The 12,324-nt window shown below is 41.5% G+C and overlaps 1 protein-coding gene across 1 annotated transcript in view; it reads right to left on the bottom strand.

Moving 5' to 3' along the window:
* Positions 1–11,161: 11,161 nt before the first annotated feature.
* The window catches only part of nrp2a (neuropilin 2a), a 59,385-nt gene continuing 58,222 nt past the window's right edge, over positions 11,162–12,324 (bottom strand). The window contains exon 17 of the mRNA XM_030779774.1: positions 11,162–11,483. Within this exon, the coding sequence (XP_030635634.1) occupies positions 11,179–11,483 (305 nt within the window). The 3' untranslated portion in view covers positions 11,162–11,178. The remainder of the gene's footprint in view (positions 11,484–12,324) is intronic.

Below are 12,324 nucleotides of genomic sequence, written 5' to 3'. Positions count from 1 at the left end.
AACTAACACGCTTATCACAGGGGAGATAGAGAGAGAGAGAGAGAAAAGGATAACATCACAAAGAGGCCTGATTAACACATCCTGCTTAGAGAGAGAATGAGAAAGAGAGAGAGAGAGAGAGTACTTTAATAACAGCTCATATTTACAGAAGAGCAAACAAACGTTTAAGATTGGTTAACAAATCAAAAAAAAAAAAAAAAAGGGAAAGAAAGACCAGTGGTTCAAGCGTGGCATCTAAATCAGCTCTGTCAGGTTGTTTAACAGGGTCCATCATTAGAGGGCAGTCTATCACTACATACTACTTTCCGTTTGAACAAACATTGGCATGGGATACACACACACACACACACACACACACACACACACACACACACACATACACTCACACACAAGTCAGTGTAACTGTGTTAAACTTGACTCATAACCTCTCAATTTATGAGCCATGACACCAGTTCAGTCTTAGACTAACTAAACATTGTTGTTTTCAGTGACCTTATGACAAAACCCATACATCTGGCCACAACCGCCAATCCAGACATGATTGTAAACAATCTTTAGAGGTGAAATTCGTTGTTGTTGGGTTTTTTTTGGAGACGGTGATTATGGATAATCTATTTAAACATTATGGAACACGGGATTGCCATCTGTCATACCTGCCCCTTGCCCCTTTGTAGTCTTGCCATATGTATGATGGGGAGGTTTTTGGAATGGGTGCATATGAATGTGAAAACTGTGTGTCTAGTGACTAACTTTACCATCTGCAGGCCTTCATGCATTGCATTTAATTTACTTAGATTCTGTGCCATTTAAGGTATATTTTTTGCAAGATCTCTCATGAGGTTTGATTCTTCCGGGTTGCTTTTGATTGTACTCCCAGAGATCATGTAAATATGCTTTGTATATTATGTGGAGATTTTGCTGCTAGTTTTTGTTAGATAAGGACAAAAAATTGTAATATTTTGACTGAAGAATCTGTATTCATAAAGAAATTTATTTCAGAACAAGGTTTAATCATTGTCTGAAATCATCACTGGCCAATAATTTCATTCCTTTGGGAATGGATTGGTAAATGTATTTTTCACACAGCAGATGGTATTTTCAACTGAGTTTCTTTGTTATATCAGTGTCAAAGATGACCGTTGGTGTGAACAGACCATGTCTATCAGGATTAGTCTCCATCTGAGGAGGCAGGTCTAACGTGCTCTGTTATAGAAACACTGTAACTATAACCCTCCAGTTCTGATCAGTTATCAGTCATTTCTGTGTAGTTAAACCATGTTACCCACGTAGATACACAGATGAGTCATATGCTGTGTTGGTAGCGTGTAGTTCACATGTGAGCAGGTGTGTGTTTACCAGAGACACTCTCAGGACTAAGGTTACTGTGAGATATAGAAAGGTGGGTGGATGCTGGGCAGCTTCATCGCTTCCTCCATCCTTTTGATTTTGATTTGTCTGCACTGCTCTCTGTTTTTTTTTCCCTGTGCCATGGCCCATTTTCTCTCCTCTACCACTTTTTCCCCATTAATCCTCCATTTCTACCATCGCATCCACCTTTTTCTCATTCACCTCTCCACAGTTGCTTGTCATCATCTGCTTCTCTTTTGTCCAGAGGGGAATAAGTGTTTAGAAAGGAGTGAGAGCAGAGTGACAGAATGTATGTGGTTGTGTTTTCTTTCTCTTTTGTACACACACACACACACACACACACACACGCACACACACACACACACACGCACACACACACACACAGAAATACTTCCGAGAAATTGTCACTGGCAGCCCTTATTAGACAAGAAGACAAAAGAAAATGAAAAGAAAAGAAAAAAAAAGAATAAAGGAAACACTTCAGTAAACAGGTTTAGCAGTTAGCATTTAACCCACTCATCATGCGTAATATCACGTGATCAATGCTGGGCATGTCCAGGTGCCTGGGGTAGTAAAGCCAACGGAAGAGATCTCAGGCTGATTGTTGTTGCATTAACCGCAGTGACAAAGACTGCTCATTCTGATAATAATTTACATGGAACAATAGCTGAGTTATGGAAATCTGAGGGAGAGAGATCGACAATGAGGATCAGCTATGGTCAAAAGCACATACGCATCAGCTGTGGTGTGTGTATGTTGCTTTGAAAAGCAAGTCAAAGAAGCTGAGTTTAATATCAGCTTTGAGTTTCAGCCTTCAGCAGGCAGTTTTCCAAAGTATAGTCCACTGAAAATGTATTGAGAAGGGATACTGTAGTCATATATATATGTATATATGTTTGCGGTTAATATAGTGCATGGAGTACAGCATAGAGTCACTGAACGGTGGAAAAAGTCTTGTGGTCGCATGAGTCATCCTTCAGCACGTTCCCTGTGAACAGTTTGTGGCTCTGTTATGGTGTGACGTGCGTTTTCCTAACACAGTTTGGGGTACCTTGACCACTTAAAGAGGCAAGGTAACCATCAATAAATACAAAACCATTCTGAGTGATTATCCTCATATTACTGTGAAGCATTTCTGTCCTGATGGGAGAGGGCTCCACCAGAATGGCAATGCTCCCTATACAAAGGGCAGAAGTTGGTCACCGAACTGTTTAATGAGCAATTAAAAAAACCCCCACGACATAAACCATTTACCATGGCTCACTCAAGACACCAGAACTTGAGCTGAGTATGGAAGAAACTGGACTGGAACCTGAGACCAGATTTTCCTCCAAGATAAAAAACAAATAATGGGCGTATTGTGGGAAAAATGTGTCACTTTCCTGCAAAAATGTTAGAAACACGTGCAGCATGGATGCAGTGACGTACTCAGGCTATACCAGTCATTTTCAGTGACTCTAAAACGATGCTCTCTGTTGGCATTTTCTTTATTTTGGCAGCTACCTGTGTGTAAAGTTGTTGCATTCCTCTGACAAATTTTCCTGTCTCATCAAAACAGGTCCACAAGAAACGCTATGGCCATGCACATTTATAGAAATATATGGAATGTAATTGGGGCCAAATCTATAGAGGCATTTGGATGCTGTTACACATCAACCTATGGAATTCTCATGCACCTTCTGACATATAGCTCATACATTACCTCAGCTAATGGCTCTGTGACAGTCTGACATCCCACTTCTTGTTTCCATGACAACTGCCACCACCGGCGAGATCTGAGTGATGCCAATATGCCACCCGGAGAAATCCTGTTCTTACGATCCTGTCATGTTCTCTGTGATAGTCTCACTGCGCCAGTTTCAAAATGGTACACTTTCTGGAAGAGAACTTTTTTTTTTTTGGCTTTTTTATTCCGTAATACGCGAAAACGGAGATTTCAAGCTCACAGGGCTAAAGAATGTCAGTTCACTTTTTCCTTGAAACTGAAGAGGAACTTCATCAAAGGCCACAAGCTAACATGCCATGGTTTATATTCAGACAATTTCTGTGGGCACATATAAAGTCTGTGTGAATTGAGTTAGGATATCAGAACAGTTGATTGAATCACATTATATACTCCCCTTTTCCCATTTGCAGAAAATGAAAATCACAGACACAGGGAGAGAAAAAAAAATACAAGCACCAGGTGATTAGGTTCTCACAGTCGCTGAAAGATCTAGAAGATTCTGAGAAGGAGTCGGAATGAGGATGAGCGGTTCATTCACATCACCCTGCTCTTCCTTTGGATGTTTGTTCGTGTCCTCTGGAGGTTCTCAAATGACCCATAACAATGCCTTCTCCAGCACTTGTCAAATAAAGAGCGGATATTAGGAATATTTGTAAAGCGGATTCCTCTGTTTATTGTCGTAGATAGATGCTGTGTGTATTTCTGAACAGAGCAGGGTGTCTGGTTTGTGTGTTTGAGGCCAGGCAGTTGGAGGAAGTGCCTTTGTGAAAGTTGTTTATGTTTAGGAAGATGTTTACTGGAGTAGTCCAGTTGGTCAGACTGGGCAGTTCTGTCCTTAAGGCCAAATATGAGGGTAACAAATACAGAAAAACAAAACAAAACACAAAAAAAGACAAATCTTTACTTAAACCAAACACAGAGACAGTTCCAAAATAGCTGTTTAACTTCTCATGCTCACATTTTTCTTTCTTTCTTTCTTTCTTTCTTTCTTTCTTTCTTTCTTTCTTTCGTTCTTTCGTTCTTTCTTTTTTTCTTGAATTATTTTCTTGAATGCAATGAGAATGTGTGTGTGTCGGTGTGAGTGTGTATAGCGTATAGTGTATGTGTGTAAGTGGGCGTATTCTGGGTGCAGGGATAGCTGCTTACTTCATCCAGGAGACATGCATATCTCACCGTTTCACACAGTCATTACTCACCCTCTTCATCTTCACGCTTAGGGATTTCCATGCTTGGTGGAATATTTTTTGGGATTTTTGCGAAGATAGACAACACATTCCGAATCCCCCGGAGCCCCCATCCACTCCCATTTTCCCAAAGCACCTCAGTTACATCATGAGGAGCCATTTCAGGAACAATGCACAATGTGTTAACAGGATGAGAGAGACAACATTCAGAGTAATCAAGGAAGAGTGTGGGGAAACCTTGCAGTGTATACACCTTTTGCCACTGTTTATGAATAGATCTGTGTGTTTATGGGTTTGTGCATGGGTGTGTGTGTCTGTGTGAGTGTGTGTGTGTGTGTGTGTGTGTGTGTGTGTGTGTGTGTGTGTGTGTGTGCGTGCATGTGGATGGCTGAATCATGGATGTGTGTGTGTGTGTGTATGAATATGTGAGTGAGAAGTTTTGTGTCCAAACACAAATTTATTGCGTGCATTGACATTGCTATGTTTGTGCTTTCGCTCCTATGTGTATATGTGTGCATTCATTTATGAGTGTGTATGTGTGTATGTGTGTATGTGTGTGTGTGTGTGTGTGTGTGTGTGTGTGCATACATTTATGAGTGTGTGTGTGTGTGTATGTGTGTGCGCGCATACATTTATGAGTGTGTGTGTGTGTGTGTGTGTGTGTGTGCATACATTTATGAGTGTGTGTATATGTGCATGTGTGTGTGTGTGTGTGTGTGTGTGTGTGAACAGTCTGAGCCAGTGGCTTGAGTGTGATGTTAAACCGCATCCCTCAGTTGCTAGTGAGTACTGTAAATCTGAGGCCCCGTGGGTGCTATTACAGAGACCAGTCTCTCTCTCTCTCTCTCTCTCTCTCTCTCTCCCCCCTTTCTGTCTCTTACTCTCTCTCTTCCACTCTCTATCCCTCTCTCTTTCTCCCCCTCTCTTTCTGTCTCTTACTCTTTCTCTCTCTCTCTCTCTCTCTCTCTCTCTCTTTCTTTCTCTCTCTCTCTCTCTCTCACACACGCACACACACGCACGCGCACATGCACATGCACTCAGTCATAGACAGTATTTGTCTAAAGAGTTGGGTCTGACTAAACTCAATCCACACTTCATTACAGTTCTCATAGCACACATAAACAGCACTCTCTCACATTCCATTAGGGAATCATTAAGCAGCAATGCTGTCTCAGGTTTTTGAACCACACATGGCTTTCACAATTACCAGATATGCACAAGAAACAAATATAGTTCATATTTCTGCCACATTAAACTACACAACAAATCTATGTTGCTCTAATGCATATGCTGTTTATAAAGCCTGGAAACATAAACTGTAGTTTTATGTTCGTCCTCAAATCACCATAACATCTTAACAACTAACAACTTAAACTCTTTGAAAAAATACAGTGAGTGTTTATGTACATTTATCTGCAAAGAACCAAGAGAAGCAGGTTTTCTCTGTGTTATACAGCCTGACTCACAACAGTTAACTCTTTTCTCAGCAGTGCTAACTCCTGAACAGAACAAAGACTCGAACCAAAAGATCGAACAATTTGAATAACAGTGGAACAGTAGAACAGTGGAATGAGCAAATGTGACGTACATGACAGACAACACAAAACCCAATCTGAGGCCACGCAGATATGCATAATAATAAACAATAATAACAAACATCAATAATGAACACAGTAACTTTGTTTCCCTGTCTTATCCTTGACAGTTTGTTGGTTCTCTCAGCTGGGAGTCCTCAGACAGTCAGTATAATCAGTATCTCTTTTGATTCGTCCCTCTGTTTGTTTGTTTACAACACTGCTATCCTGTTTGGGGTGTTTAGATCCATAATGAAGATGCAGTGAGACAGTGGGTTGGCTGGTCTTTCACTGGTTTGGTGTTGAGCGGTGTCAGTGTTAACAGGGAAGATTCAAAGATCGCGTCGTCCTCTCTTTCTCCTCTGACCCACATAAGAGCTTTGAACCCCTGACAGAGCAGGGCCACTGGTTTGGGACAGTTTCCCAGTGAGTGGAACGAGCCAGAGGCCGCTCTAAGGCAGAGATGAGGAGTGAGTGTGTGAGTGTGTGTGTGTGCGTGCGTGCATGTGTGTGTTTGTAGCCAAGTGGAGGGCTGGATCATAGAGATGTGTGTGTGTGTGTGTGTGTGTGTGTGTGTGTGTGTGTGTGTGTGTGTGTTTGTAGCCAAGTGGAGGGCTGGATCATAGGGATGTGTGTGTGTGTGTGTGTGTGTGTTTGTGTACGTACCTGTGTGTGCGTGTGTTTGAACTGGCATCTGTCTGCATCACTACAAAGAGGCTGAATGGCTCACAACACCATTTGTAAGATGATTCAAGAAAGGCAGGTGAGGACAGCTAAACCCTTAGCACTGGGTCTGTGTGTGTGTGTGTGTGTCTGTGTGTGTGTGTGTGTGTGTGTGTGCATTGGTTTTGGATAAAGATAAAAGCCACACTGATGGCTGCGGTACAGTTGTAGTCTGATTGTGTGGTGTATATTCATATGATTCATGTGGGTTAGATGAGGATTCTCTCTATTGTTTGACTCTTTCTATTTTTAATTACCCTCCCAGACTGCTGCTGTATTTTAGTAAACCTTCCCTGGGGCTCCAAACTCTCTATTTAACCTTTCTCTCCCTGGGCCACATGCTCAAACAACTCACGGTCCAGCTAGTGCATTTTGCCTCATTAAATTAAAATCTGTGTCCCAAATACTGAGACAAACACCTGAAAGAAAAAAATATCTCTTTTTAAATATCTCTTTTAGATCTTTTAAAGGTCTCTGGCCATGAAGGTCAGATCGGTACAACAATTTTTCATCCTTTCTTTTCTGGTTAAAAAAATACTGAACTGAAAATTGGACAGGCAACACACACACAGAGCCCAACGCTTAGTTAACAACAGTTATTATTTACAGAACGCACGTGTTACGGTCATAACACAACCATAAGAAAATAAAACTGTCTGAACGAATTTAGAGGAAATTAGAACAGAAAAAAATGACATGTTTTAACTTGCATCTCTTCAGTTGATTTGGTAATAGCTTTGACCACCAGAAGCCTGAAAACATTGGATTGTTTGCATCAGTCCCTCACCATAAGGAATCACTTAAAGACTCTCTAAATAATAATGCTTCACAAGAGAACGCTCATTAGGTCCATTCACCCGGAAAAAAAGACAAAAGTTCTACTGCACAACTGCATACTTCAACAGAGCCCTCTCAGTTACACCCCCACCCCCCCAAAACAGATGAATTAGCTGTGTGTTACTTGCATTTCCTGATGTCTCCTTCAAATTCTATCCCCAAGCCCCGCCTCCTACTTCAAACGCCACCTTTTTTGTCAGCTGACAAAAAAGCCAAACTTTGATGGTCGGGCCCTGGTTTACCGGGAGATTCTGAGACTCTCTGATCCTTGCCAGGGAGGCCTCCAAGGAGAATTAGATTTCAATCTGACAGGGGAGGGAAAACAACGTTTACGAAACAAAAAGTTTGGAATCATTTAGGTTTTGGAAAAACAGAGCCCGACGGTCCGGCTCCTCCAGGGTAATTTCCTGGTTCTCCATGGTTCCAGTCTAGAGCTCTGATCAAAGCAAAGGCAACCTTTTTTCACTCACAGTGGAGCTACGTCAGATCTCACCGATTAATGACCAATCATTTTACACGATATTATCTTTGCATATCTGTTAGAACGTTAATGGATTCTACCATGTTTAGTGTCTACAATGGCCTAAAAATAGACTCAATTAAAAAAAAACAAACAATCTAAATCCACAAAATCTTATCTGCTGTGTTACTATCAGTTACATTTTTAAAATATTTACCATAACAGTTGAGCGTTCAGAATATTTAGGGAGTCACTGTGTCTAATCAAAAATCTTTATATATGCATTGGCTGAGTGAACCTTGAGGTCCAGGGTTAATGATATGAAGTGTTTCCTAAAATTGCGTCTTACCTAGTTCACACTCTGAGAACCTTTTTCAGTGTTGAAGCAGAAGTTGTGGCAATCCCTTTGAAGCTTGTTAACTTTGGCGTCCTATCTGAAGCAACAGGTTCTGAAGGCTAAGGAATGTAAATATGTAAGAATATGGGCCATTTAACTTCCTTCTCCTTCCCATACTATGAGAATGATATGGTCCATGAGTATGGAGTGAATGTGGGGAAAGAGTTAAAAAGGGTAAAGGCTGAGTGACTGGCGAGGTGGAGCGCTGGAGAGGACTTGGAGCGTTGGAGGGGGTGGAACAGTACGATACTTCAAAGCTTTGATGTTTGGAGCTCCTAAATGAAGGCGACTGAAGGTCCTGGCTAATGGGAGCCCATGGGGAGATGAGAGAGAAACTGTAGCTTACACATGTGAGAAAGAAAGAGAGCGAGCGAGAGACAGAGAGAGAGAGAGAGTGAGAGAGAGAGAGAGAGAGAGAGAGAAATAGTAAGACGGAAAGAAAGAGCGACTATGTGTGCTTGAGGGTGTTGATCCAACCTGGTTGTGTTAGTAGATGTAAACTCTTCTTTGCAGTCAGTTGTGGTCCTGATCTGCTTTAGACAACGTTCAATCCAAAAAACCCAAGTATAAGTATGTATGTATGTATGTATGTATGTATGTATGTATGTGTGTGTGTGTACGTCTGTATGTGTGTGAACAAGAGAAAGAGAGAGACAGCTATAGAGAGAAAGAGAGAAAGAGAGAGAGAGAGAGAGAGAGAGAGTTAATGTGTATGCATAGTCTGTGTGAGAGTCTCTCTGACCCCATGACCTTGTAACATGTCACCCTACACCCAGCTCAAAACATCAAACACTGTCAAACATCTTCACAAAACAACTGCAAGTATGTTATCCAATCCTTTATTAAATAATAATAATAATAACAATAGTCATCATAAAAAGCACATTTTCCTGTACAAAGTCCCAAAGAACTAGTGAAAGTCTGACCAGTGCCGCAATTCTAAAGTCTTTGTGATCTGTATGACACAGAGGAAAATTCTGGAACATTTCTTGTCAGTTCCAGGGCTAGAGGCTGGATCAGAGTAGCTCCAAGGCACTTGGAAAATCCAGGGTCCAACGGTGAGCGTGTGAAAGAAAAAGGTGTTTGCGTGTGTGTATCAGTAGGAATCCATTGTACTTGCAGCACTGTAATTTTTACACAAGCCTGACCTCTCAGTGCCTCGTGGTCATATTGGGTGGTTCTCTTGCAGGTCTACACTGCCATAGGACACAGACACTGCTGTGTCTCTGTCTTTGTCGTTTTTTGCTGCTGTGTTAGGGATTTGTGCGTATGTCTGTGTGTGTGTGTAAACAAGTAAGGGTGTGTTAGTGTGCCAAAGCCAAGGCTTCTGCACATGTCTTGGGGCGAGAGAGCCCATCTACTGCAGAAAGATTTACTATGTCTGTCTCATGCCTCATTTTTTCTGTCTTTTTTTTTTTTTTTTTTTTTTGGACCAGCCTTTGAAAACCGTAAAAGGAGCTAACATAAGACCCAAACCCCGATTTATCACCAAACCTGTCTCTAGTTAACCTTCAGCCTCACCATGAAAAAAAAAAAAAAAGAGTAAACGATTTAAGTCAAAGGAATGAGACAGGAGTAGGAACAGCCAGTCAGTGTGTGTTTTTGGCCTCAGTCCTCCAAGGCTTCCATGGTTCTCTCTCTTTTTTTTTCTTTGCGGTGTTCCTCAAAGTTCAACATTTGGACCGTTATTTAAGGCTCAGATGTATGTCTCAACAAGTGGTTTGTCTCTTCAGAAGAGTCTTCTCTTCTCTTGTTTTCGTTTTGTCGCTCAAAATACTCCCCTGCTCATCTTATACAGAAGGTCAGTGAAAAAATGTCATGTTTTATTTTTCCGACGACTCCTCCTCCCTCTGTCTGTGAAATGGTGTTGGCTTGTGGGTTTAAGTCTCCTACAACCAAAAGCACCATCAGGCTCAACAGTCAGTCTCCCATTCAAAGCAATCCATAGGTTGCACGACGAAAAAAAAAAATCTCCCTCCATTTCACACAATAAAGAGTGTGTGTGGGTCCCTCTCTCTAAACACAAACCACATTAACAACAGAGTCTCAAACTATATCTAACAATCCTTCTATGCTTATCTTCATCAGAAACAATTTATATATTTATTATCCTCCAAGTCCATTATCTTCAACTCACAGACTAGCAACAGTCCGAAACAATTCATAACAAAAGTATAACCAGTAGGTCTGAAATAAACAAGAGTTGGACGGTCGACACTCAAAAAAACAATGCTCTCTAAAAATAACCAAGGTCGTCCATGAGTTTGGTGAGGGAAAAAAAATGATAATTTATGAAATAGAAAAAAAAGGGAACAAAAAAAATGAGTCCACAATGTAACCATGTCCCAGGCCACATAATTTTGCCATTGAGGGAGTTTTTTTTTTCTCTGTCAAAAGAGATCATGGGCATTTAAGTCCTGCCAACCATTTCTGTAGTCTCTGTCCCGTTTTATTTTCAGAGCCTCAGAAATCTATGCTCTATCTATCTATCTATAGATATATATTTATTTATATATATTTAAATTTGTTCTCCTTTTTGGAATAGGCATAACATTGATATGTGTTGATACTGACTCCAACTGTTTCACCTCATGTAAAAAGTCTCACGTGTGTGATTAACAGCCACCTTTTAAAAAATACACTCTCCTGAAAAGCAAATTTGGTCAGAAAAAGTGTTACGACTGAACAGTCCTCTCCGTGAAGAAAGCAAAAAACGCAAAACAAAAAAAAATGTGAAAGCTCCCAAAAAAACTGAGAGACACGTGCAGCAGATAGCGCGAGATGAGGCTCCCCCCTCTCTCTCTCTCTCTCCCTCTCTGCAGAGTCAAACGAAAAGCTTGTTCTGAGGTGAAACGTTCATAAACCTCATTCGACACAACCTCACTGGATCTGTTCGCCCGTCTTCGTCCTCACGCTTCAGAGCAGCAGCGCTGTTGGTTGAGCTTGACTTTGTGCTTGATGCCGTCATAAAGCTCGAAGTTGTAGTTCTCCAGGGTGGTGGAGGAGCGGGACGTGAGGCCTCCGTAGGAGCAGGTGCAGTAGAGGAGGAGGCCGGCGCACACAGCGCCCAGGAGAACGCCCAGGGAGCTCATGACGATGATGGTGAGCAGGATGGGATCCAGAGTCAGCAGCCAGGCATTGTCTTTGTCTGGGACACTCGTGACTGGAGGCTCCATGGATGGATCCACCGTGCTCCACTCTGGGAATACGAAACCTGGGGGCAGCGGGTGTATTAAAAATGTACCTTTTAATAAAGTGACACGATTTCAGTCAAAGCAAGGTGCTAAAAAAGACAAAAGGTCTATATAAACAGTATAGAAAAGAAAACAGAGTGAAACAGACGGAGAGAACTCAGACTAACTGGTAGCTGATAGATAATAGATATTTCACAGGTGAAATGTGAAGTAAAAGATACTATTCAGAATGGATGTCTGTTCGGAAATGAATTTTTTTTAAAAAGCTGCTATAAAAAGGGGCGAGTTTCATCCAGTCTCATCTGGAGCGACAGCCTTCGACGTTAGCATTAGCATATAGACGGGAGTAACTAAAAAAAGTCCTTTCTATTTCCTGCTGACCCTTACTCCAGTCAAGTTCTATTATAGCAACTCAAGCTAATGCTAGTCCTACTTACTGTATCAGGGTTTTGCTTATCCAGGCTTGCCCTCCTTACTGACTCTAGCGCTAACATGGTATTAAACCCTTGCTGAGTTGTCTTGCAACATGACTGATGTTTTAAAAACAGACCCCCTGTAGCATGCCTACAGCGTGCACTGCCTTTGCCCTGTTAGCGCTAGCAAATGAATGTTGGTGTGGTTGACAGCTGAGAAAGGGCGTGAGGGTGAAACAGATGCTTAATTGCTTTCCATTAGGGATGTAGAAAAATGAGAAATAGAGAGAGAGAGAGACAGGAGACAGAGATAGGGAGAGAGTGGGAGGGAGAGTGGGAGGGGATGGAGAAGTCTGACATGGTAAGAAGATGAACAGATTCTGGTGTAATAATTAACTTGTCCCTCTCTTTAAGGAAAAAGCAAAAACAATGAGGTTTTTAAGGAAAA

This window comes from Chanos chanos, chromosome 7 (assembly GCF_902362185.1).
Source record: "Chanos chanos chromosome 7, fChaCha1.1, whole genome shotgun sequence".
NCBI classification, from domain to species: Eukaryota; Metazoa; Chordata; class Actinopteri; order Gonorynchiformes; family Chanidae; genus Chanos; species Chanos chanos.
The sequence above is the reverse complement of the archived record's forward strand: the minus strand, read 5'-3'. Positions and strand labels throughout refer to the sequence as shown.